At 41.0% G+C, this 21,738-nt stretch overlaps 1 protein-coding gene and 1 non-coding gene across 2 annotated transcripts in view; both read right to left on the bottom strand.

Moving 5' to 3' along the window:
- The window catches only part of SNX9 (sorting nexin 9), a 95,215-nt gene extending 90,545 nt beyond the window's left edge, over positions 1 to 4,670 (bottom strand). The window contains exon 1 of the mRNA XM_031456611.2: positions 4,379 to 4,670. Within this exon, the coding sequence (XP_031312471.2) occupies positions 4,379 to 4,390 (12 nt within the window). The 5' untranslated portion in view covers positions 4,391 to 4,670. The remainder of the gene's footprint in view (positions 1 to 4,378) is intronic.
- Positions 4,671 to 21,463: 16,793 nt separating this feature from the next.
- Positions 21,464 to 21,537, bottom strand: TRNAA-GGC (transfer RNA alanine (anticodon GGC)). Its single transcript has one exon. It is a non-coding gene; the product is annotated as a tRNA-Ala (tRNA).
- Positions 21,538 to 21,738: the final 201 nt, after the last annotated feature.

The raw sequence follows: 21,738 nt of genomic DNA on the forward strand, positions 1-21,738 counted from the left end.
GAGGTTTCTTCCAATTACCTTAAAACATAAGAACAAATTTCTCATGTAATCATTAGTTCAATCAAATTTTTTTTAAAAAAACATTGCTAATACCTAAGCTGTAGATATGTATTTTCCATTTTACATGTGTACTTAAAAATAAATGTTTACTAAAATGCACACTTGAAAGAAAACTTACAGTTGGAGATAAATAGTTTTAGCAGTCACTATCTCACTAGAACATCTTTTTGCTCTTTCAAACTGGAGAGGGAGGAACCAAGGCAAGAAAATTCAACATTCATTCGCAGCATGACAGTTTATCAAGATCCTCATCTGTGCCTGCCACAGAAGATACAAAGATGAGCAAACGCATTCAATTCCAGCCTCTTAGGGCTGACAACATCCTAAAGGAGACCGCACCGGTCCTAGACACCCAGGTAAAACCGCAGTCTGGGGCAGTCTGGACATTTGATGTGACCCTGTAACAGGGGAAGGGAAGAAAGAAAGCTTTCTGTAGGAATTAACGCTCTAGGGGAAGAAGCTAGAGAACAGCTTTCCAAAAAAGAAAGGAACAGCATATGCAAAGTTTAAAGGTTCTGGTGAGCAATCAGAGTAAAACTGTAATTAAATTTTTAGATGGTCAATATAAAAGCAGGGCACAGTAGAAATGTTTGCAAAATTGTTATGCTTTCTCATCTATCCCTTCTTTAATAAGAAATTGGCTGACCTTCCTACTGTCATAGAATTTTTCTGTGACTGTACAAATACTGTCTAGATATTCTATTTATGAAAACACTTTAAAAAATATTACTGTCATACAAAATTGAACAGTTAGCATTTTCCATACTTTGGGGAAAAAACCTATCAAAAACAACTAAACTACTGAATCTTTCTTTTTTTTTAATTTTTTTACTATTTTTTAATTGAAGTATAGTCAGTTTACAATGTTGTGTCAATTTCTGGTGTACAGCACAATACTTCAGTCATAAGTGAACATACATATACTCGTTTTCGTATTCTTTATCACCATAAGCTTCTACAAGATATCAAATATAGTTCTCTGTGCTATACAGTATAAACTTGTTTATCTGTTTTATATATACCAGTCAGTATCTGCAAACCTTGAACTCCCAGTTTATCCCTTCTCACCTCTTTCCCCCCTGGTAACCATAAGTTTGTTTTCTGTGTCTGTAAGTCTAAAAAACAACTTAATCTTTAAAGCCCTCCAGAAAGATATTTCTATTCTTTTCTTCAATAAGCCTTTTCAATAAAGAGGTTTGTGCTCAGGAGAGACTACAAAGTATGCTTCTAAACTCTTCTCACTAATGTATATCATGGAACAGTCCTGAGTAACTCACTCGTTTCCTACCAGTAATTTCATTCCACATTCACTTAATTCAACCAATGACTCTAACACAAGTGTGTAACTTTAGATACTGGGGTTGGAAAGAAAAGTTTAAAAGAAAAAAAAGCATCCTAGAATCCTGTTCTAATGATTACTCCTAAAAGTGACCATGTGAGCACAAAAGGATACACATTAGCTACCAAAGGTTAACAGTGACATGGAAATTACAGGGAAATTACATAGCTATGGATTAACTTCCAGTGACTATTCTCTTCATGTTCCTTTTGATATATCTGGGGGGGAGAATTCCTTTCCCAAGACTTAATAAATAAAACTTGATTTACTCCTAAATTCACCATATGACTGTGTCAAAACATAACTTTATGAGGTTTCTAGTGGAAGTCAGTACTCTACACACTCTAGCCTTTTGTTGTATTTAGTAAGTGAGATAGGATTGGGACTGAGTGATGCATGCACTCACAAGTGAATTCAGCATTCTCCTGAGTAATGACTGGAAGCAAAGAACAGATAATTTCTTTAAATTGTGTAGTTAGATTAATTTTCTTTGACAGTAAAGAACTGCTGAATCCAAGTTTTTCTTCTAGAATTTCCTTCTATTGTGAATATACCAGTGTAGCTTTTTTTTTAAAGACAGTTCAAAGATAACTCCATCTTCAAGAAAATATGTAAGAACAATACATAAGAAAATTATATCTGAAGAGAACTGAAGCCATCCTCTGGTAAATTCAAAGGGAAACCCAACATGACCTAAAACATCCAGATATTGTATTTATTTCTCATTGCTTAATGCTTGTAGCAAGCAGGAGCCTGAGTGTTATATGAATCTTCAATTTTATAAAAAGTTAGATGTTATCACTTACTAAAAGTATATTCCCTCTTGCTAGAAGTACCTACTCAACTAATGAAGGGGAAGAAAAAACCCCAAACTACCCAGACGTTGGTAAGGGCAGGCAGGGTGAGAGGAACAGAGACAAATATACCCTCTGGGAACAATTAAAACAGAAGACCTTGGCTTGATACAAGAATCAACAGGAAGTAGGAAAACCAAAGAACTGAGGAAGGGTCCTTTTTTAATAAGTGCCTCTCTGCTCTTCCTTTTTTAAAAACTGGAAGTGGTCTGTCACAATGTAAACATGGAAAGGAGTACCATGTGGAATAGTGATTAGAGAGGTGAAAGAAACCAAGACTCAGAATTACTGCAATCTGCCTTCAGAGGAATGCAGATGATAAAGCAGGAAGTGCTTACATACGCTTTAAGGGCTTGTGCTTAGTGAGAACATATGCAATTCATGTTTAGTACGAGAACCACATTCTTCTTTTTAATTTTATGGAAAAACTAAGTTCATGTTTAAGTACTAAATAAAATTTTCATTATGTATACTAGCACTATTTGCTAAGTTGGCCCCACTTAAAAGACGGTATATGTAAAATGTGTCAACAGATCAGGGTACAAAACAACACTGATCTCACTGCATAGGTATCTACCACAACAGCTTTTTAAGACTGAAAGGTTAGTGTAAAATAGGACATATAATAGGTAATTTCTGGAACGTTTGGCAACAAACCTCAAAATCAAATTTCCTTAGAAATCCTTTCGCTCAAGTTTTGTTTTCACAAATTTCAATACAAAATGATATATGTTTAAAAAGGTAGCAAAGTTCTAGCCCATCTAATAAAACCAAGGAAGAGTGGAGCCAATAATAGATTAACAAGAAGGTAATTATTTAAGTAACAGCAGACAACAGGTTCCCTGGACAAGAATCTCCATCGGTTTTTTTTTAAATAAACACTGCACCTAGAACAGATACAGAGCACAAAATTCAACAGACTGAAATGACAGCGACGTGACCTTTCAAAGGTATTTGAAATTTCTTACCAGTTTTAAGTTCTTTCTCTACCCAAAACCCAACAACAGAAACATTTTAAGGTTTTCACCAACCCAAGAGAAGCTTTGAGCTTTCAAATACATATATATATGGAATAATGGCCTGATATGTATAAAAAGGATATTATAAAAACTATCTGCAAAAGTCAATCAAATTAAAAAGTCTACTCAAACCGTATCACTGGCTCCGGGGGGGGTGGGGGCTTGTGGGGGGTGGTGTCCCCTATCTCTAGTCCCCATTCTGCGGGCCTGGCTTTCTCATTACTAGTTTACATCAAGAACTAAAGAAAACGCCCCAGCAAAGGGAGCGGGGGAGGGTGGCTCCCGCAGACTCAGGTAGCAGAAGGTGACCGCTAATTCCACCAGCAATACTGTGAAATAAGCAAGCCACCACTGCTGGCCAATTACCAAGCGCGAGTCAAAGTTCCACCACGTAATTCGGGCCTGGACCTTTTTTCAAGAAAACACGTAACTGAAAGCCTAGTCATTTCCCTCTCTGTATTTTATTTATGCTGGAAATAACATTCAAACTGAAAAGGCAACAAAACAAAAGGAAAAACCCCAGAAAACTGAAAGAAGTGGAAGCGCGGGGCGTCCGAGTGGCGTTTTCCATCCCCGGGAGCCCTCGCTCACCGGCCTGGATTTCAAATTCCCAACCCTCTCCAGCGGGGGTCGGGCCCCCGACAGCGGCCCGCGGCGCTGGGGTCCCACCCTCTGGCGGAGGGAGGGGACGCTGCTCCCCGCGGCGGCCGGACGCGCGGGGCTGCGGGGAGTGGACGCCACTCGGGACAGTCGGGGCTCCCGGCGGTCCGGCGGCTCCTCGGAGCGGGCGCCGGGGCTGCGGGAACTTTCCCTCCCTCCGGCCCGGCCCGGCCGCGACCCACGCTCAGGCGCAAACTTTGCAGACGGCGCCGCTAGCGGCCGGGGTCCCGCCCCAAGACCCTCCCGCACCTCCAGCCGAGCCCCGAGCGCCCGAGCCCCCGGCCGCCCACCCTCTTCGCGTGACCGAGCCGGGCGGGGGCTGGATGGGCCCCGGCGCGACCCCTCGGCCTCCCCAGCGGCGCAGCCGCCCGCACCCCCGGCCCAGACCCTCCCCGCGCCGCCGCAGGGCCGAGCGGCCGGCCGGGCCTGCGCCGCGCACCCCTCACCTTGGTGGCCATGGCTGCCGGTCCCCCGGCCCGGGACGGCCGGCTCCTCTCCCACGCCGCGGCTGTCGGCCCGAGGCGTCCGGGTGAGGGCGAGGGCGGTGGCGGTGGCGGCTATGGCTGGGCCCCGGCGCGGCGGCGACGGCGGCGGCGACTGCGGCTCCGCCTGGGCCCCGAATCTCGGCTCTGGTCGACTCCAGCCGCCGCCCGCTCCTCCAGTTCCTGAAACTCCCCGGCTGCGCGGCCCCCGCCCCTGCCGGCCGAGCCTCCCATTTACCGCGGCGTGCGCGGCGCGGCCGGCGGAAGCGCGCCCGGTGCCCTCGGCCGGCCCGGCCTCCTCTCCCACTTTCCGCCCCCGCCCGGAGCCTCCGCCCCGGGCCCCGCCGCCGCAGCCGCTGGGCGCCCTTTGTTCCACCGCTCGGGGCCGCGTCCCCGAGTGGCGGCCGGGGCCCGAGTCGCCGCCGGGTCAGGGACCTCGCCCACGGGCGACGGTGAAGGGGAGAGGGGACACTCTTTGGGGGGCGCGCCTGCCCGCAGAGCCGAGTCCTGTCCGCCCCCCGGCCGTCTACCGCGGCTAAAGTTTCGGTTCGAGATGCCCCAGGGTGCGACCAGAAGTCTGCGTCTCCCGGCGGGGCACGGGGCACGGGGAACCGACGGGATCTGTGTCCCGCCTCGGGACTGCTGTGGGGGCGGCGGTGCTCGGGGCTGAGTGGAATGAGTGTTCAGTAAACAGCCAGCACGGCGCGGAGCAATGGCTTCCAGGTCCGACTGGCCCTTCAAGGAAGTTGTGCTTCCAGCCTGGAGTGTCACCACAGGCTGTGATCCTGGCTGGAGCTTCTGGGCCCAGACGCTTGGGGATTTCGTTCTGAGGCGTCCCATTAACCTCCTTCTGGACTCTTGATCAATTTAAAAACGTCTCAAGACCCCAGGGGTTTGAGGGAGACACAATAGGTTTCCTGAAGTGGATATGTGAAGTCTAAAATTTTACATTTTCTTGTCAAAAGGTATTTCTTCAGAGTTGGATGTATGGGCTTTATTGATAAATAAATGACTTAAACTGAGCAGCAAGATTTTCACTCAAGTACAAAAGACATGACTGGTAGACATATATTGATGGATATATTTAATATAATACATTTTGTTTTTATCATCAGGTATATATATGTATGTTAAAAGAGGCAGCTATCAAAAATCAACATTGGCCCAAGAAAGCGGTATTTAATGTCAAATTGTGTCCCCTCGAAAATGTTCTATTTGACCTTCAGAGATTTCACTGGTTCCATCAACAATGGGGTTTAGAATGCGTATGGTACTACAGAGTTCTCTGTGAATTTTTATCTTTGCTGAGCTCATGGCTAAAGCTATAGTCATCATAATATTCTTAAATAGTAGTCTAAGTAAGTCTTTTACATGCCTTAATCTCATTTAATCCTTATAAGAAATCTTTGAGAGTCATTGTTGTCCACTATTTATAGACATGAAGAAATCAAGGCTCATTTACATAAGTTGGCTGATTTGGTAATAGTTACCAAAATTAGAAATGACCATAACCTTGAACCTAGCAGCTCTACTTCTAAGAATATATTCTGCTATCAGACCTGTAGAAGTGAGCAAAAAAAAAAAAAGTAAAGCATTGTTCTGTAATAACCCTGAACAGAAAGTAACCTATATCCTTGCGAATATGACTGTTTCAATAAATATGGTATATCCATACAAATGAAATACTAGGAAGCCCATAAAAATCATAGTTTTTAAAGAAATATTAATAAAGGTAAAAAGAACATTATGTATAATATAGTCCATTTTTGTTAAAAATAGGAAAATAAGTTGTATATGCCTAGAAAATCGCTGAAGAGATTCACCAGAGGCTATTGTCAGAATTTTTGAATATGCATATGTATTTATTTATTTACATAAACTCAACTTCTCTTAATTTTCTGATTTTCATTGTTTGCATGTTCTTTGTTCATCCTATCAATTTTATTTATTTTTATTTTGGTTTGGTTTTATATTACTTTATTTTAAAAACAAGTTTACATTTTAACAAACAACTAAACAATTATCTTGACTAAGGGCGCACACTGGTATATGGGAAAGCCAGGATTTGAACTTGGGTGATACTATAAATAATAAATTTTCCTTATTCTTTTAAATTTAAAAGCCGGATACAGCTCCCCGCAGCAATTCAACCATGCATGTTTCCATAGGAGGGTACAAGTTCAGGGTCGCTCCTGTGACCTCCATGGGAACATGCTTATTTGGCAAAGATCTAGGGAACCAATCATCCTGGGCACTTGGCACCAAGAAAGCAGGAAGACCAGAGTCCAAGCTTTTCCAACATGAACGATTTCTGTAGCCCTGGTTTCATTTTTAGATTAATCTAGGTGACACCAAACTCAGGATGACCAATGCAAATTAATATAAGTGTGTAAATAAAAGTGAAATCACTACCTATGTTACTGAGGTGGTAACAACATCGTGGGCATTGTTTTTTAGAGCCTGGAGGCGTAGTCACTGACACAGTGCTCACAGGAACCTGACCTCCAGCTCCACCTCACACCACTGACCCGGGGCTCTGCTCCAACCACGCTGACCTCTCACTTCCTCCTGACTCCTGAGCATCACACTCTCTTCCATGGGGAGGACCGGGACTGGCTTTGGGGCATGTGACCTGTGCAGTCTTGCAGGGTCCCAGCCTCATTTTAATGCTCTGCTCTCACTGTCTTGAAATTCTTAATAGTTTTGAAGAAGGGGCCTCACATTTTCATTTTGCTCTGGGACTCTCAAATGTTCCTGAGATTGTTTGTCTGAAATACTTGCCACCCACCAACCATCCACTCCTCTCCAGCACTCCCACACACCAGCTAACCTCCTGCTCTTCCTTCACAGCTCCTCAGAACTGTCACAGCAGTTAAAATTCTTCAGGAACATCTTCCCTGTCCCCAGTCTAAAAGTTTTCACAGTACTGGTTTCCTTGCCTTTGGAAACATGTCAGTCTGTAATTCATTAGAGTGACCATTTACCTGCCTCCCCCATCAGACTAAGTTAAGGAGAGGAGGCCCTATGCCCGCGTCTTGCACCTGCCTTTTCGCACCACACCAAGCTCAGAGTAAGCACCGCTAATACTTTGTGAAATGAATGAATAATGAATGGATGAGAGGAGTTGCAAATCACAAATCTGCAGTCCAGCTTTTGCCTGAGTTTACTTTCAAGCAAGTCAGAGAATTCTGTGGAACACATTTGAAAACTGTGGTCTATCATTACCTAAGTTTATGTGAAACATTGTACAATACAAGTTTTCTGCAAGTTTTATTATTCAATGATGTGTTTTTAAAAAAATACTCTGCAGAAGTGTTATTCCTCTAATGACATTTTATGAGGTAATGTTGATTTTGATTGGTACATTTGAAAATGAAACTGCTAAATTTAGCAGTAGTTACTGGAGATATAGTGCCCAATTCATTATTAAAAATGCAATAAATAAAGATTTAATTATGTTCAAGATAATACTCTTCAGTGTGACTTATCATTGAAGTGCACATCTCCTATATACTTTCTAGTTATTGGCTGGCATTTGCTTGTCTTGGAAGTAATTACCAAGTACATGGAATGATAAAATGGCAATCGTCTCATTTATAGGTGTAGAAACAAGACCAGGGTAGTTAAATGACTTACCCATGGCCACAAATTAAGCCAGAGCAGGGACAAGAGCCCATTCCCTTATCACAGGTCTTCAAAACATATCATTTTCAAATTTAAAATATTTTAGATAAGAGGTTTGAAGGGAGTTTTGTGACAATCAGGACAAATGGGACCTAATTAAACTTAAAAGCTTTGCACAGCAAAGGAAACCATCAACAAAACAGAAAGACAATCTACAGAATGGGAGAAAATATTTGCAAATGACATGGCCAATAAGGGATTAATACGCAACATATATAAACAGCTCATACAACTCAACATTAAAAAAAACAAACAACTCAATTTAAAAATGGATAGAAGAACTGAATAGACCTTTCCAAAGAGGAAACACAGACGATCAACAGGCACAGGAAAAGATGCTCAACATTGCTAATCATCAGGGAAATGAAATCAAAACCACAACGAGATATCACCTCACACCTGTCAGAATGGCTGTCATCAAAAAGACTACAAATAACAAATGTTGGGAAAGATGTGGAGAAAAGGGAACCCTCTTATACTGTTTGTGGGAATGTAAACTGGTGCAACTGCTGTGGAAAATGGTATGGAAATTTCTCAAAAAACTAGAAATAGAGCTACCATATGATCCAGCAATTCCACTCCTGGGTATATACTGGAAAAAAACAAAAACACTAATTGAAAAAGATACATGCACTCCAATGTTAACAGTAGCATTATTTACAACTGCCGAGATATGGAAACAACCTAAATGTCCATCAACAGGTGAATGGATAAAGAAGATGTAGTATGTATACACAATGGAATACTACTCAGCCATAAAAAAGAATGAAATGTTGCCATTTGCAGCAACACAGATGGACTTGGAGGGCATTATACTAAGTGAAGTAAGTCAGACAAAGACAAATACTGTATAATATCACTTATATGTGGAGTCTAAAAAATACAACAAACTAGTGAATGTAACGAAAAAGAAGCAGACTCATAGATACAGAGAACAAACTGGTGATTACCAGTGGTGGTGGGGGCAATATAGGAGTGCGGGAGTGGGAGGTACAAACTGTTAGGTGTAAGACAGGCTCACGGGTGTGTTGTACAGCATGAGGAATGCAGCCAACATTTTGTAATAACTGTAAATGGAAAGTAACCTTTCAAAATTGAATATGAAAAAAAAAAATCACTGCTAAGAACAGGATAAAGACTCCTGTCCTGAACTGTACTAGGAGCCACCCACCCACACCAGAAGGACAGAGAAAGCATGACATTCTTTCCTCTCATCTCACAAAGTCCAGCCACCCTGTGGAACAGTGGCTTCTCCCAAACTAGAAAGTGACTTCACTCAGGATCATCACAAAGAGCCCTGGGCAAAGTTGGGAAGCAGGTCATTTGTCTTTTGCTTCCATTGATCACCCATTCATACCTCTTTCTTCCCTCCCATCCCCCTCCTTCCTCGACAGGCTTCCACAGACGTGGCAACTTACATCTCGGCCCTCAGATGCCAGAGCCCTCATGTTGAGCTTGGCACATGCCAAGTTCAATTATTTCCTCTACTCCCATTGATGAGAACACAATTGATTGGTTAAGAAATTTGATTTGCATCTGCAGACCTCTGTTGGTTATTAGCAGATTGCAGTTTAAAAAGAAAAAAGAGCTGTAGCCAGAGCAACAGAGCCTCTCCGTTTGGGCTTTGCACTCTTTTTATTAAGCGGAGGGAAACTGAGAGATAAAGATTCCTAGGGAGCCTGTGCTAGTGACACAGCTGGCAGTGGTGGGGAAAGAATGGCCGTTAGCTCTTGCTCTGGGTTTGTTCAGCAACGCTTAAACCTCATGACTATACACTTCTGAACTGAAAGCCTTTTTAACTGCAGAAATTAACATTAACTTCCTTATTGCAACTCAGAAACTCTCTAGCCCCAAACTCATTTTTTCACACTGAAATGATAGTTTTTAAAAATCCATCTTTTACAAACCTGAAGATTTCTTAGATACAACTATGATGGTTCAGCAAAACACAGGTACAGTCCCCATCCCGTTTCCTTTCTCTCTGTTTTCCTCCTTTCTTCCTTAGGAGCAGACTTCCCCTGTTGACAGATCCAGCTGCTGTTACTTACAAACCGTGTGACCTTAGGTTCATTACTTCACTCATCCTCAGTTTCCTGAACTGCAAAATGGTGATAATAGTAGTACTTACTGCATGGGTTTGTTGTGTGGGTTAAACTAAATAATAAGCTCATAGACTTAGCAGAATAAGCACCCAATAAATATTGGTTATAAGTCTTCTTGTTTCTTTCTTTAGTCAAAATTAGATTGTCCTATGTTCCAATAGTTCAGAGCCCAACTGAGTGCTAGGTCACGTGGAAAGGGAATGTTGCCTGTCATTCCAGGAAACAAAGAATGTTACCGCTATCAAGCCATCAGCCACTGCAGCTGCCCCAGCCCCCTTGAAGGTGTGCCCTGGGAGGAATTAAGGATGGAGAAAAATGGGAAACATTCTATGGAGTAATTTCAATGAGTCCAGACTCTTGCATCTTCCCATACACAGAAAAGCACTAAAATCATTAACTTGAGATGTCTGGTTTTTGTGATTAGCAGTAATCTTTTGCTGTTTAACTACATTTTTTTTTTCCCCAGCAAAAACTCCTATACATCCTGGGTCTTCCCTTACCTCTTTGGAGCAGTTCCTCAGAGCTATCAGAGGGGTTCTCTCCCAGGCTGTGGTTCTCAGTAAGGTCCTCAAATCAAACTTAACTTGCAACTTCCAGGTTGTGTGTTTTTCTTCAGTTGACAGTCAACTAATGTGAAACTAATGTGGGACTATGAAACTATGAAAAGTAATGTGAACAGGATGAAAACGTGATGGTCACCCATTGTACGTGGTGGGGGATGGGAAGAGGGAGAATAGTACGTACCCCTGAGGCAGCCTGGGTTCAGCACAAAGATATTTTTTCATACACTTTATGAGTTAAGTGAACCTCAGGGGTGGCCTTGAACATAAACAGCAGAAACGGGTGCAGCAGGTGCCTTTCCAACCACAATGAATGTATTAAGTCCTCACCGTGTCCCTGGCACTGTTACAGGTGTCTGAGATAAAAGTCCCTGCTCCCTTAGAACTTGCAATCTGCAGAGGGTGGAGGAAGACAATAAACTACAAATAAGCATCCAACATGTCCGGTGCTTTAGCAAGTCCTTTGAAGAAAAACAAGCCAAACAAGCGTATAAAGAGAAGTGGGAGAGGTTCTTTTATAGAAGAAGGCTTTCCTTTGGTGTTATGATAGCCAATGATATGTCTTTAAATGTTTGGTTTTTTTAACTTATTTTTGCTTGTTGGCTAATTTGTTGGTTTAATCTTTGTTTCGTTTTGACTCAGTCACTTCTCTCTCTCCAATGCCTGGGAGACACAATCTATATATAATAATGGGACACAGAGTTCATAACTGACGATTTAGTGCGAGTTGGATTGCTAGGATCTGAGCAGGCAGGAAGGGACGGGAGGCAATGGTGGAGAGAGGCTGGGGGTTGGTGAGGCTGCACAGATGGCCGGGATGGCACAGGCAGCCAGGGTTGGGCTGCAGCAGGGACTGTTTGCTCCGGGTCCCATAAAAGACTGTTTGCTCAGTTTGGGTGGTCCTGATTCCCAGAAGGAAGGCTGGGATAGGAGATTGAAATCAGGGTAGGAAAGGTAAGATTGGCTAACCAATTGGCTTCCAAAATGAGCTCCCAGCCTCCAGGATCACTGACGTCCCCTAAAACTTTACCCTAGGATTTTGCTTCGATTCTCTGACCTGTCATGGACAGACTCTGGTGTGAGTTCTCAGAAACAGATTTACACTCAGTGTCTGGGCACAAAGTGAACAGTGGTGGGGGTACGAATAGTGGCAAAGGACTTCTTGCTAGCTTATGTGTCATTGCTCAAGTCACAGGCTGTGGAGAGTTACTTTTAAAGCTGAAGTCCCACTGATCATGCTAGCTACACAAACACAGGTTCCTATATTCCTTCTTTGGGAAAGGCAATTCTGGAGACAGTGGTTGTGAAACACAAGTGCAGGACATTCGCCACTACCACCCTGACTTAGAGTTGGGAACTGTGATTTATAACCTCTGTCCCTTGGGGTCCTATTCTCCCTGAAGCCTTTGGTCAGAAAAGCCACCCACTGCTGAGTGCTGAATGTGAGCAGGTAGCCCTGGACTTGACAGTCCTTGGCTTGACACTCATTTCTGCTGCTTACTCTCTGCGTGAATCTGAGCAGGTTATTTAATCTTGATCCTCAATTTTCTTTTATACCGATGCTGCCCTGAGGCTTACTTAGAAGATTCAGGGAAACAGTTATCAATAACTATATGCTTGGTGGGCTTCACTCCTCGGTGCCAATTTCTTATTGTGGTTCTCAGATCTGTAACAAATTTCCTAGGAAGCTGACCCATGTGATGTGATGTTTTCTCACTCACATCCAGTATCTGTCTCTGTTCACTCCTATGGCATTTCTGTCTTCTTTTCCTTCCCAGTCATTCTTCTCTGTCTTCAGTGTTCTTTGTTCATCCTCATTGTATTTCATTTCAGTCACTTGGTATATTTAATCTCTCAGTGTGTCTCACATCTGTACTCTGGTTTCTCAGAATTTTTACAGCACCTCAGCCATTCTTCTGCTTCTTAAGATCATTAAACCTTTGCTTAAGTCAGGAAATGTCAAAATGCAAAATATTCTTTTAAGCAAATAAATGCATAGAAACTCACAATTCTTACAAATGCAAGCTCTGCATTAGTTTCAAAATATGTAACCAGTTTAATGTTTGCTTTGTAGAAATGGAGATATTCCAAGCTTGATTTTTTTTAAGTATTAAATAAGTAACTGTTCACATGTGATCCTTATAAACAGTCACTATCTACCAGTTATCTGTCCATGACAACGTTTGTAGAATAACAGTGTGGTTTTCAGTTGGCAATTGTTAGGTTGTTGACTGGATTTATGTACACAAAAGGCCCAGCCCAGTGCTTGGCACACACTAGGTGTTCAAAAACAGTGGCTCTTTTTAGAGCTAGTTCAGTCTATTGGCTGCATTTATTTCACTCACAAAACATTTATTGAGAGCTGTGTGCAAAGAGCTATGGTAGATAAGCTCAAAGTCATGAAAAATGCATTTTGTGCTCCCTTAGAATTTGAAATATCACAAGTGGTGTCACACTCAGAGGCCCTGTGACAGTCCTGGCTGTCTGTTCATTCTCACTAAATACATGTCCTCTGCTCCTTCCTAGAAACAAAAGTCTCATGCTATCGCCATGAGAACCACTGGGAAAAATGCTTGTGTTTTAGAGAACTTGTGGTTTCAGAAGTAAGAAGAGGGGAAAAGCTGTGAAAAGCAGAACAGTTTAGGGGAGTCAGTCAAACCACACCGCTCTGATATCAAACTCCAATACGCTCCCCCTGGGGCTGCTGTGCTTTCCAATCCATCCCCTGCCTCAGGTGTCTCCCACTGAAATGGGACAATGAGGGACTAATTTAGCATGTTCTCTTGAAAATGTAATTGTTTTTTTTTTAGAGGATTAAGGAAATATTGGTACCTTATACAAAACCAAGGAAACAAATTCCAGTAGACGGAATTCATTTAAATGAAGAAGTAAATGATTTTGTAACATGGTTACTTAACTCTGTTAGAAATCAGATACCTGCGCTCTGAGCAGGGCAGGGTCAGCTAAAACAGAGATCCAAGTTCTTTCTCAGTGGGCTTGTCTACGTAAGTTTCAGTTCCCAGATCAAAATGAAAATGTTAAAAAATGATTAAGAATTTCAAAAGAGTGATCCTTACTTTACAGCATAAACAAAAATTAACTCAAAATGGAGTAAAGACTTATATGTGAGACCTGAAACCATAAAACTTCTAGAAGAAAACAAAGGGAGAAGTCTCCTTGACAATGGTCTTGGCAGTGGCTTTTTTGGATACAACACCAAAAGCATAGGCAACAAAAGCAAAAATAAAGAACAGGGACTATATCAAACTGAAAAGCTCCGGACAGCAAAGGAAAGCATCAACAAAATAAAAAGGCAACCTGTGGAACTAGAGAAAATATTTGCAAACCATATATATTTGATAAGGGGCTAGTATCCAAAATAAATAAGGAACCCATATGACTCAATAGCAAAAACCCAAATAATCTGATTTAAAAATGGGCAATGTATCTAAATATACATTTTTCTAAAGAAGACATACAAATGGCCAACAGGTTCATGAAAATCTGTTCAACATTGCTAATCATCAAGGAAATTCAAATCAAAATCACAACGCGACATCATCCCACAACTGTTTAGGATGGCTGCTATCAAAGAGATAAGATATAGCAACTGCTGGTGAGGGTGTGAAGAAAAGGAAACCCTTGTGCACTGTTTGTCAGAATGTAAATTGCTTCAGCCATTATGGGAAACAATACGGAAGTTCCTCAAAAAATTAAAATTAGAACTACCACATGATCCAACAATCCCACTTCTGAGTATTTATTCAAAGGAAGTGAAATCACAATCTCAGAGAGATATCTGCGCTTCCATGTTCATTGCAGCATTATTTGAAATAGCCAAGATATGAAAACAACCTAAATGTCCTTTGACAGGTGAAGTGTGATGTGGTGGAATATTATTCAGCCATAAAAAGAAGTAAATCTTGACATTTGTGACAACATAGATGAACTTGGAGGGCACTGTACTATGTAAAATAATTCAGACACAGAAAGACAAATACTGTATGATCTCATTTATACATGGAATCTAACAATATTAAGCTTATAGAACCATAGGGTAGAATGGTGGTTGCTAGGGGCTGGGCAGGTGGGGTGGGTGGTAAATAGGGAGATGTTGGTCAAAGTGTACAAAATTTTAGTGATAAGATGAATATAGTCTAGTGATTTAATGTACAACATGGTGACTATAGTTAATGATACTGTATTGTATACCTGAAATTTGCTAATAGAGCAGATCTTAAGTGTTCTTATCATAGACACAAAAATGGTAACAATGTGAGGTGATGAATGTGTTAACTTGATTACAGTATTAATTCACAATGCATACATATATTAAATCAGTATGTTGTATATCCTAAATATAAATAATTTCTATTTGTCAATTACACCTCAGTAAAGCTGGAAAAAATTTTAATTTAAAAATAAAGCTGAAAAAAAACCCAGCAGGTATCTCAACAAAAGCACAGGGTGAACAACATGGGAAAATTTAGGACAGATTTAAAAGACAAATGAAATGTGATTAAGAAGGAAATAGAACATAGAGAGCAATTGATACCAGAAGTGAAGATCACAAGCATGGTCCAAATTGATGAAAGATGTCAATCCACAGATTAAAGTAATTCAGCATTCTGTAAGCAAAGTAAATACACAGGAAACAGTAATGAGCTACACTATGGTCTAAAAAACCAAAGATAATGAGAAAGACTTCAGAGACTTCACAGGCCAAATAAGCAAGAAAAGGGATGACAGCTAAGGTCTCAACATAAATAAGACATATCAGTGAAGCACCAATTTTAAAGTGGTAAAGAAATCTCCTGTTAAAACAGAATTCTATATCCAGCAGCAATACTGCTCCAAAATAAAGATTTCTTAAGAAAAGCTTAAGCTAAAACATTTTGTTGTTAGAGATTTAAGTTAGAAAAAATAACAGAGTGACTTCTTAAGTCCAAAGGAAAATAATCCCAGATTGAAAACTGAAAATGCAGGAAGGAATGAACAAAATGGATAAATAGATAAATATAAATGAATATCTTTTTATCAAACAATACTAGAACTGTCTCATGGAGATTAAAACATATGTAGAATTAAAATACATGACAAGACACAGGGAACATTTTCAATATCTTGTACTAATGAAAAAGAATATGAAAATGAATATATGTATGTATATGTATGACTGGGACATTGTGCTGTATAGTAGAAATTGACACAACATTGTAAACTGACTATACTTCAATTAAAACAAATTAAATTAAATTAAAAAATACATAAGAGTAATACGAAAGTCAGTACAGGTAACAATAGAATTAATAGTGTCCTAAGATGTTAGTATTTGGGGGGATGTGGTAAAAGTAATTTTCAAAATTAGACTATATTAAGTATTCATGATTTAATCATCCTGTAACTATGCAAAGATTTGTGTATAACTAACAAGCTTATGAAGGATCCATGAAATAATAAAATATATAATTCAAAGTAATTCAAGTAAAGAGATTAACCAGTTAGGTTAAAGCCTGGGGGAGAAGATGGTTGACATAACCTCACATTTACCAGCAATTACATGAAATGTAAATGAACAAAATATTTATTTTATAAAATGGCTGTGTGATACATTCCACAGAATTGTTAACAGATGTTTTGGGCATTCCTTTATCGAAAAAAAAAAAAAAGAATTTCAAGACAGCAACAGGAGAGCATTAAACCAAGTGTAGGGCCCTTTTAAGTATGGATTCTGTGCCTTTCACCCAGAATGACCTCCCGGACAATTATTATGTTTCTTCACAATTGGGAATCGTCACCTATGATTAGTATAATCAAGAAGCTTCAAAAGAAGGTGGAATTTGAGCTGTATCTTGAAAGACAGTTAAAATTTCAATTTTTCAAGGTAGAAGGAATGGTATGAACAAGGACACAGCAACGAGATAGTTCAGGCTACATTCCCCTGATGTTGGCTAATCCAAGTTTACTGGGGCAGAAGTTGTCATGTGGGAAATAGAACTTTGAAGACAGGTAGAGGGCAGATTATGACTGCAGGAGGCCATGGGAAATGGTTAAGAAGTATCTTTGATGTTTCTGGAAAATGAATCTGGCAACGGTGTGTAGGTGGTACTGGAATGGCCACCCGAGATGGCAGGAGCAAGATGAGAAGGTCCCTCTACAGTGCAGATGTTCCTACAGTAGTGACAGCCGCACTGTTTTGAAACGTCCTACTCCCTTCTTTGCCCTGGGAACTTGGACTATGACAAGCCATGCGTCCATTAGATTCTTAAAGATCTAGACAAAATTAATAAGAAGGGAAATATCCAAAGGCACATTAAGGAGATAAAATGTCTCCTTGGCATGTGGAAATTCAACAACAATTAGAGTAAAGGTATTAACATATTTGAAGCAAGGAAGTGCCTTTCAGTAGGAGGCGTCTGACCAGACTTGGAAACAAAGAAAAGGAGCGCCCAACAGCCAAGGCATCTCGTGGGCACCTACCCTTCCCTGGGGCTTCCTGGGCTGGCCTTGTGCAGAAGGAGCAGCTACCTGGCCTCCTGCAGGTAAACATGTGCAGAGCGCGATTAACACCTGTGCTCTAATTCCAAGCTTAGCTGCCTAGGAGGAGAGAAGCTGCTGGCAAAAGGATTCAAGTGTCCCACACCTACGGTAGTTACAGCCTCCATTATAGGAGAATAAATTGGCATCCCCTAAGTAGACGTCACTCTCCCGAGCCTGGTTCACGCGAGGCTGTCCTGCTGATGCGAAGCCACCATGAAGGTGGTGACAATTCAGCTTCTGAGCCTAGAAAGTGGGCAGTCTTTCTAGGACCGAGGCAGATGCACTGAGGGAACTTGGTCCACTGTGGTTCTCGTGGGACAGGCCAGCCTTCCCCAGGGAACATGCCCCTCAGCATTGCTGGCCATCAGGCACCTTCTTACTTCTTTAAGTGTCTATACAGTTGACACTTGAACATCAGCAGGGGTTGGAGTGCTAACCATCTGTCAGTTGAAAATTCATGTAGAACTTATCAACTGTCCTCAGTATACATGGTTCCTCTGAATTAGCAGATTCAACCCCTCGCAGATGGTGTAATGTTGTTCAAGGGTCAGCTGTATAATGGGATAGAATGGAAAGAAACACCAAGAGAGATATATTTGTTGTTGTTATTTCAATTTCTATTACAGAGAATTTCAAACATTCAAAAGGAGATAGAACGGTAAAATGAACATCAATGTAACCCTTAACCAGTTTCAGTAAACATCAACCCATGGCCAGTCCTCTCTTTCTAACACTCATCCAGTATTAGCCTTCCATATTATATTGAATAAAATCCTAGACATTGTATCATTTCCCTGGTAGGTATTTCAGTAAATAGATATAAGAGACACTGCAAATGAAGAGTATGCAGGACTTCGTGATCAACTATATGCATGTGGAGACGGAAAAATTAAGTAACTATGGTTCTAATGCTGCGTGATAGTAATTGCTAACATTTTCCCAGCACACAGGTACTGTTCTTGGCGCATTAACTATGACCTCTTCTAGAGAAGGACGAAGACATTAATAGCAACGAGGTGCGAGGGAGGAGCCGGCTCAGAATTCCTTCCTCTGCAGCTGGGCTCCTGCAACTCTGGGACTAACATGATCTTTGAAAAGAGAAATTTTAATGGCTATGGACCAACACCCCTTAAGGCAGAGTCTCAGAAGTGGGGGCAGCAAGGGGGTGAGGGGCAGTGTCAGCAAATGTGTAAACTTTTTATTAGCAGAGGGTATACGGACTAGACTTGCAGACCCTTTCCTCAAGCCCTTCCTGCCTTGATGCCACATGTTTGCTTGGACTGCTGTTGTCTAAGTGTTATCCTTCCCGCCATATGTTAGCAGGGTTTCTCCGGATGGGTAGCCCCATCCATCTTATCTCAGGCCTCCTCCACCCTGAAGAGGGGTCTGATTCTAAGCTCCAGGTCCCCCCTCCAGCCCACATCAGCCAGGCTGAACCTGGCTGAGTCTCAGAGGTTGCTATCTGGATGGAAATACTCAAGCAATATTTGGCAAGGGGAACAGGGCTCAGGAGAGAGGTTAGACCTGAAGATGAAGATTTAGAGATAACAGAGTAGTGAAAAGATATGGGCTATCAGAGGAATAAACCGTGGAGGACCAAAGCCCTAGCTCTGTGTAGTATAGACACTAACACAGGAATTCCTAGTAGGTCAGGAATGATGCGAAGAAAGAACCAACTCTTCCTTCTGTTGTATGATACGGGAGCAAGAACAGTGAATTAAAAATTCAGAATTTTTCCCATTTTGATGCTACGGGGAAACCCTTTTTTTAATTATAAATTTTTAATTGAAATAAATAACTACGTAAGAGTCTTTTATAGACCTAAAGTCACTTAGATTAGTGACAGAATAAGCATTTAATTTAAATATAAGTGACTGTATTTAACATAGTAAAACCAAAGAAAATTTAATAACCCAATGATTAAAAAGGTTTAGATACTTAAACATTATTTTAGTTTTTTTCCCAAGCCATAACAACTCCTTAAAATCAGGTAAAAGCTTGAGAAAATTTGTTAACGTAAACATACGTTAAGGAATTGGCTCATACAAATGTGGAAGCTTGGCGATTCCAAAATCTGATAGGCTGTCAGGATGGAGACTTAGGGAAGAGTGGCAGTTTGGGTTCAAAGGCTGTCTGCAGGCTGGATTTCTTCTTGCTGGAGGATGTCAATCTTTGTTCTAGTCAGGCCTCAACTGATTGGATGGGGCCCAACCACATTACAGAGAGTAATCTGCTTTACTCAATGTTCAACAATTTAAATGTTAATCTCATCCAAAAAACACCTTCACAAAAATATACAAAAATAATGTTTGACTTAATATCTAGGCACTGTGGCCCAAAGAAATTGATTCATAAAATTAACCATCACACCTAACTTCTGGTGGTTTAGCGGAAATCACTGGTGTTCTTGGTTTATAGATACACCGCCGTGATCTCCGTCTTTATGTTCTCCCTGTCTGCCTCTTTGCTTCCAAAATTTCCCCTTACTAATAATGATACTGGTCACATGAGAAGCCAACCCTACTCCTAGGTGGTATATGACCTCATCTTAGCTAATTACATCTACAAAGACACTATTTTCACATCAAGTCATATTCTGAGTTACCGGGATTAGGGCTTCAATTTATGACTTTTGCAAGGGGCATAATTCAACTCATCACAGAGGGTGACCTCCTTGAAGGCCTTCTTCTACCTGCCCCCTCTCCCTGCTTGGGGTACATGGACCAGCTGCTCCTTTCTTGGCCCAGGTCACCTGGTTGTCTTTTCAACATTCTCCACCTGTCTCTTGGGCTATTTCTCTTTTAAAAATATCCTATCACTTTTAAGCTACAAAAATAATATGTAAGATACAAAAGTACATTGTAAAAGATTTGAATAAATGGTGAGAAAAAATTAATAACTGTTAGTACTTTGGCATATGTCCTTCAGATTTCTTAATTTTTCTTTTTCCTCTGCACCATCTATATAATTCCTTAAAATATTAATACTTGATTTTGTACACCTGACAGGTATAATACAGTGTATCACTGTGCTTTTAATTTTTTCCTAATTACGAGTCAGGATAAGCATGCTTTTCTTTGTTTATAGGCCATTCATGTTTTCTCTTCTGTGAAACTCTTGTTTATATTTTGGCCCATTTTTCTGTGAGGATATTTGCTTTTTTCTTACTGATTCATAGGAGAGCTTTTTATTCTGGGAATCATCTCTTTACCAATCACATGGGTTACAGATATCTTCCCAAGGCGGGCTTGTTTCTCACTGTATAATATCTATGGATGAATTAAGTTTAATTTTAATATGCTCCAATTATGTGTTTTTTTCACTTATAGTTTATGATTTTTATAAATTGTTTGAAAAATTCTTCCTTACTCTGAGGTCATAATTTATATTTCCTCCTAAGTCTTAAAATTTTGCCTCTCACATTTATATTTGTCAGGGTAGCCTATGTTCCATTTAATAACAAATGTAAGCCCCAATATTTTAGACATGTTCTGCAATAAAAGTTCACTTATTGCTCACCCAGAGCCCAGTGTGAAAGTTCCTGATGGGGCAGCTCTCCCAGGCGTGTCTGCTCAAAGTGTGACTCAGGGATCCAGGCTGCTTTCATATTGGAGTTTCTCCATCCTGTCACTTCGAGCTCACTCAGCTGTCATCCATCTAACCGATGGGGAGAGCAAATGTTGAGGATGCCCACCAAATACTCAACCATCTCAAGTTAGGAGTGACGTATTACTTCTGTTTATGTTCCTTTGGCCAGAAATAATCATATGGCCAATCTAACTGCAAGGAAGACTTGAAAAAGTAGGTGAGCACACAGATCACTGTGATCCCTAACAAACAATAGCTGGGTTAACACTTAAGTCATTGCAGGTTTGCTTTTGTGCATGGTGGCAGGAATCCATTTTCAATTTCTTAAATATAGTTAATCACCGTTCGTTGACCAGGCCGTCATTTCCCCTCTGATCTGCAGTGCCAGTTCCATCATACTGCATGTAAGGGTGTGTTTCTGGCTTCTCCATTCTGTTCTATTGGGGTACTTTCTATCTCTATTTCAATGCCACATTGTCTTAACTACTCTATTTTCACAATTTCTTCTTCTTCTTCTTCTTCTTCTTTTGCAGGGGGGAAGGTAATTAGGCTTATTTATTTATTTACTTTTTCAGTGGAGGTACTGGGGATTGAACCCAGGACCTCATGCATGCCAGGCATGCACTCTACCATTTGAGCTATATCTTCCCCCAATATCTTCTAATCTATTGTAGCAAATAACTCCCAAATTTCAGTGGCTTAACACAGTTTACTTTCCCTACTCACCAAGATATGGGTTAGTTGGGAGGCTGGGGCACATTTTGCTCTGCATAGTCCTTCAGGGACTCAGACTTTTCCATTTAGTGGCTTTACCATCCCCACTGGGGCCTCTGCATCTGCCTGCCATGTA

The sequence above is a fragment of the Camelus dromedarius genome, chromosome 6 (assembly GCF_036321535.1).
Source record: "Camelus dromedarius isolate mCamDro1 chromosome 6, mCamDro1.pat, whole genome shotgun sequence".
NCBI lineage: Eukaryota > Metazoa > Chordata > Mammalia > Artiodactyla > Camelidae > Camelus > Camelus dromedarius.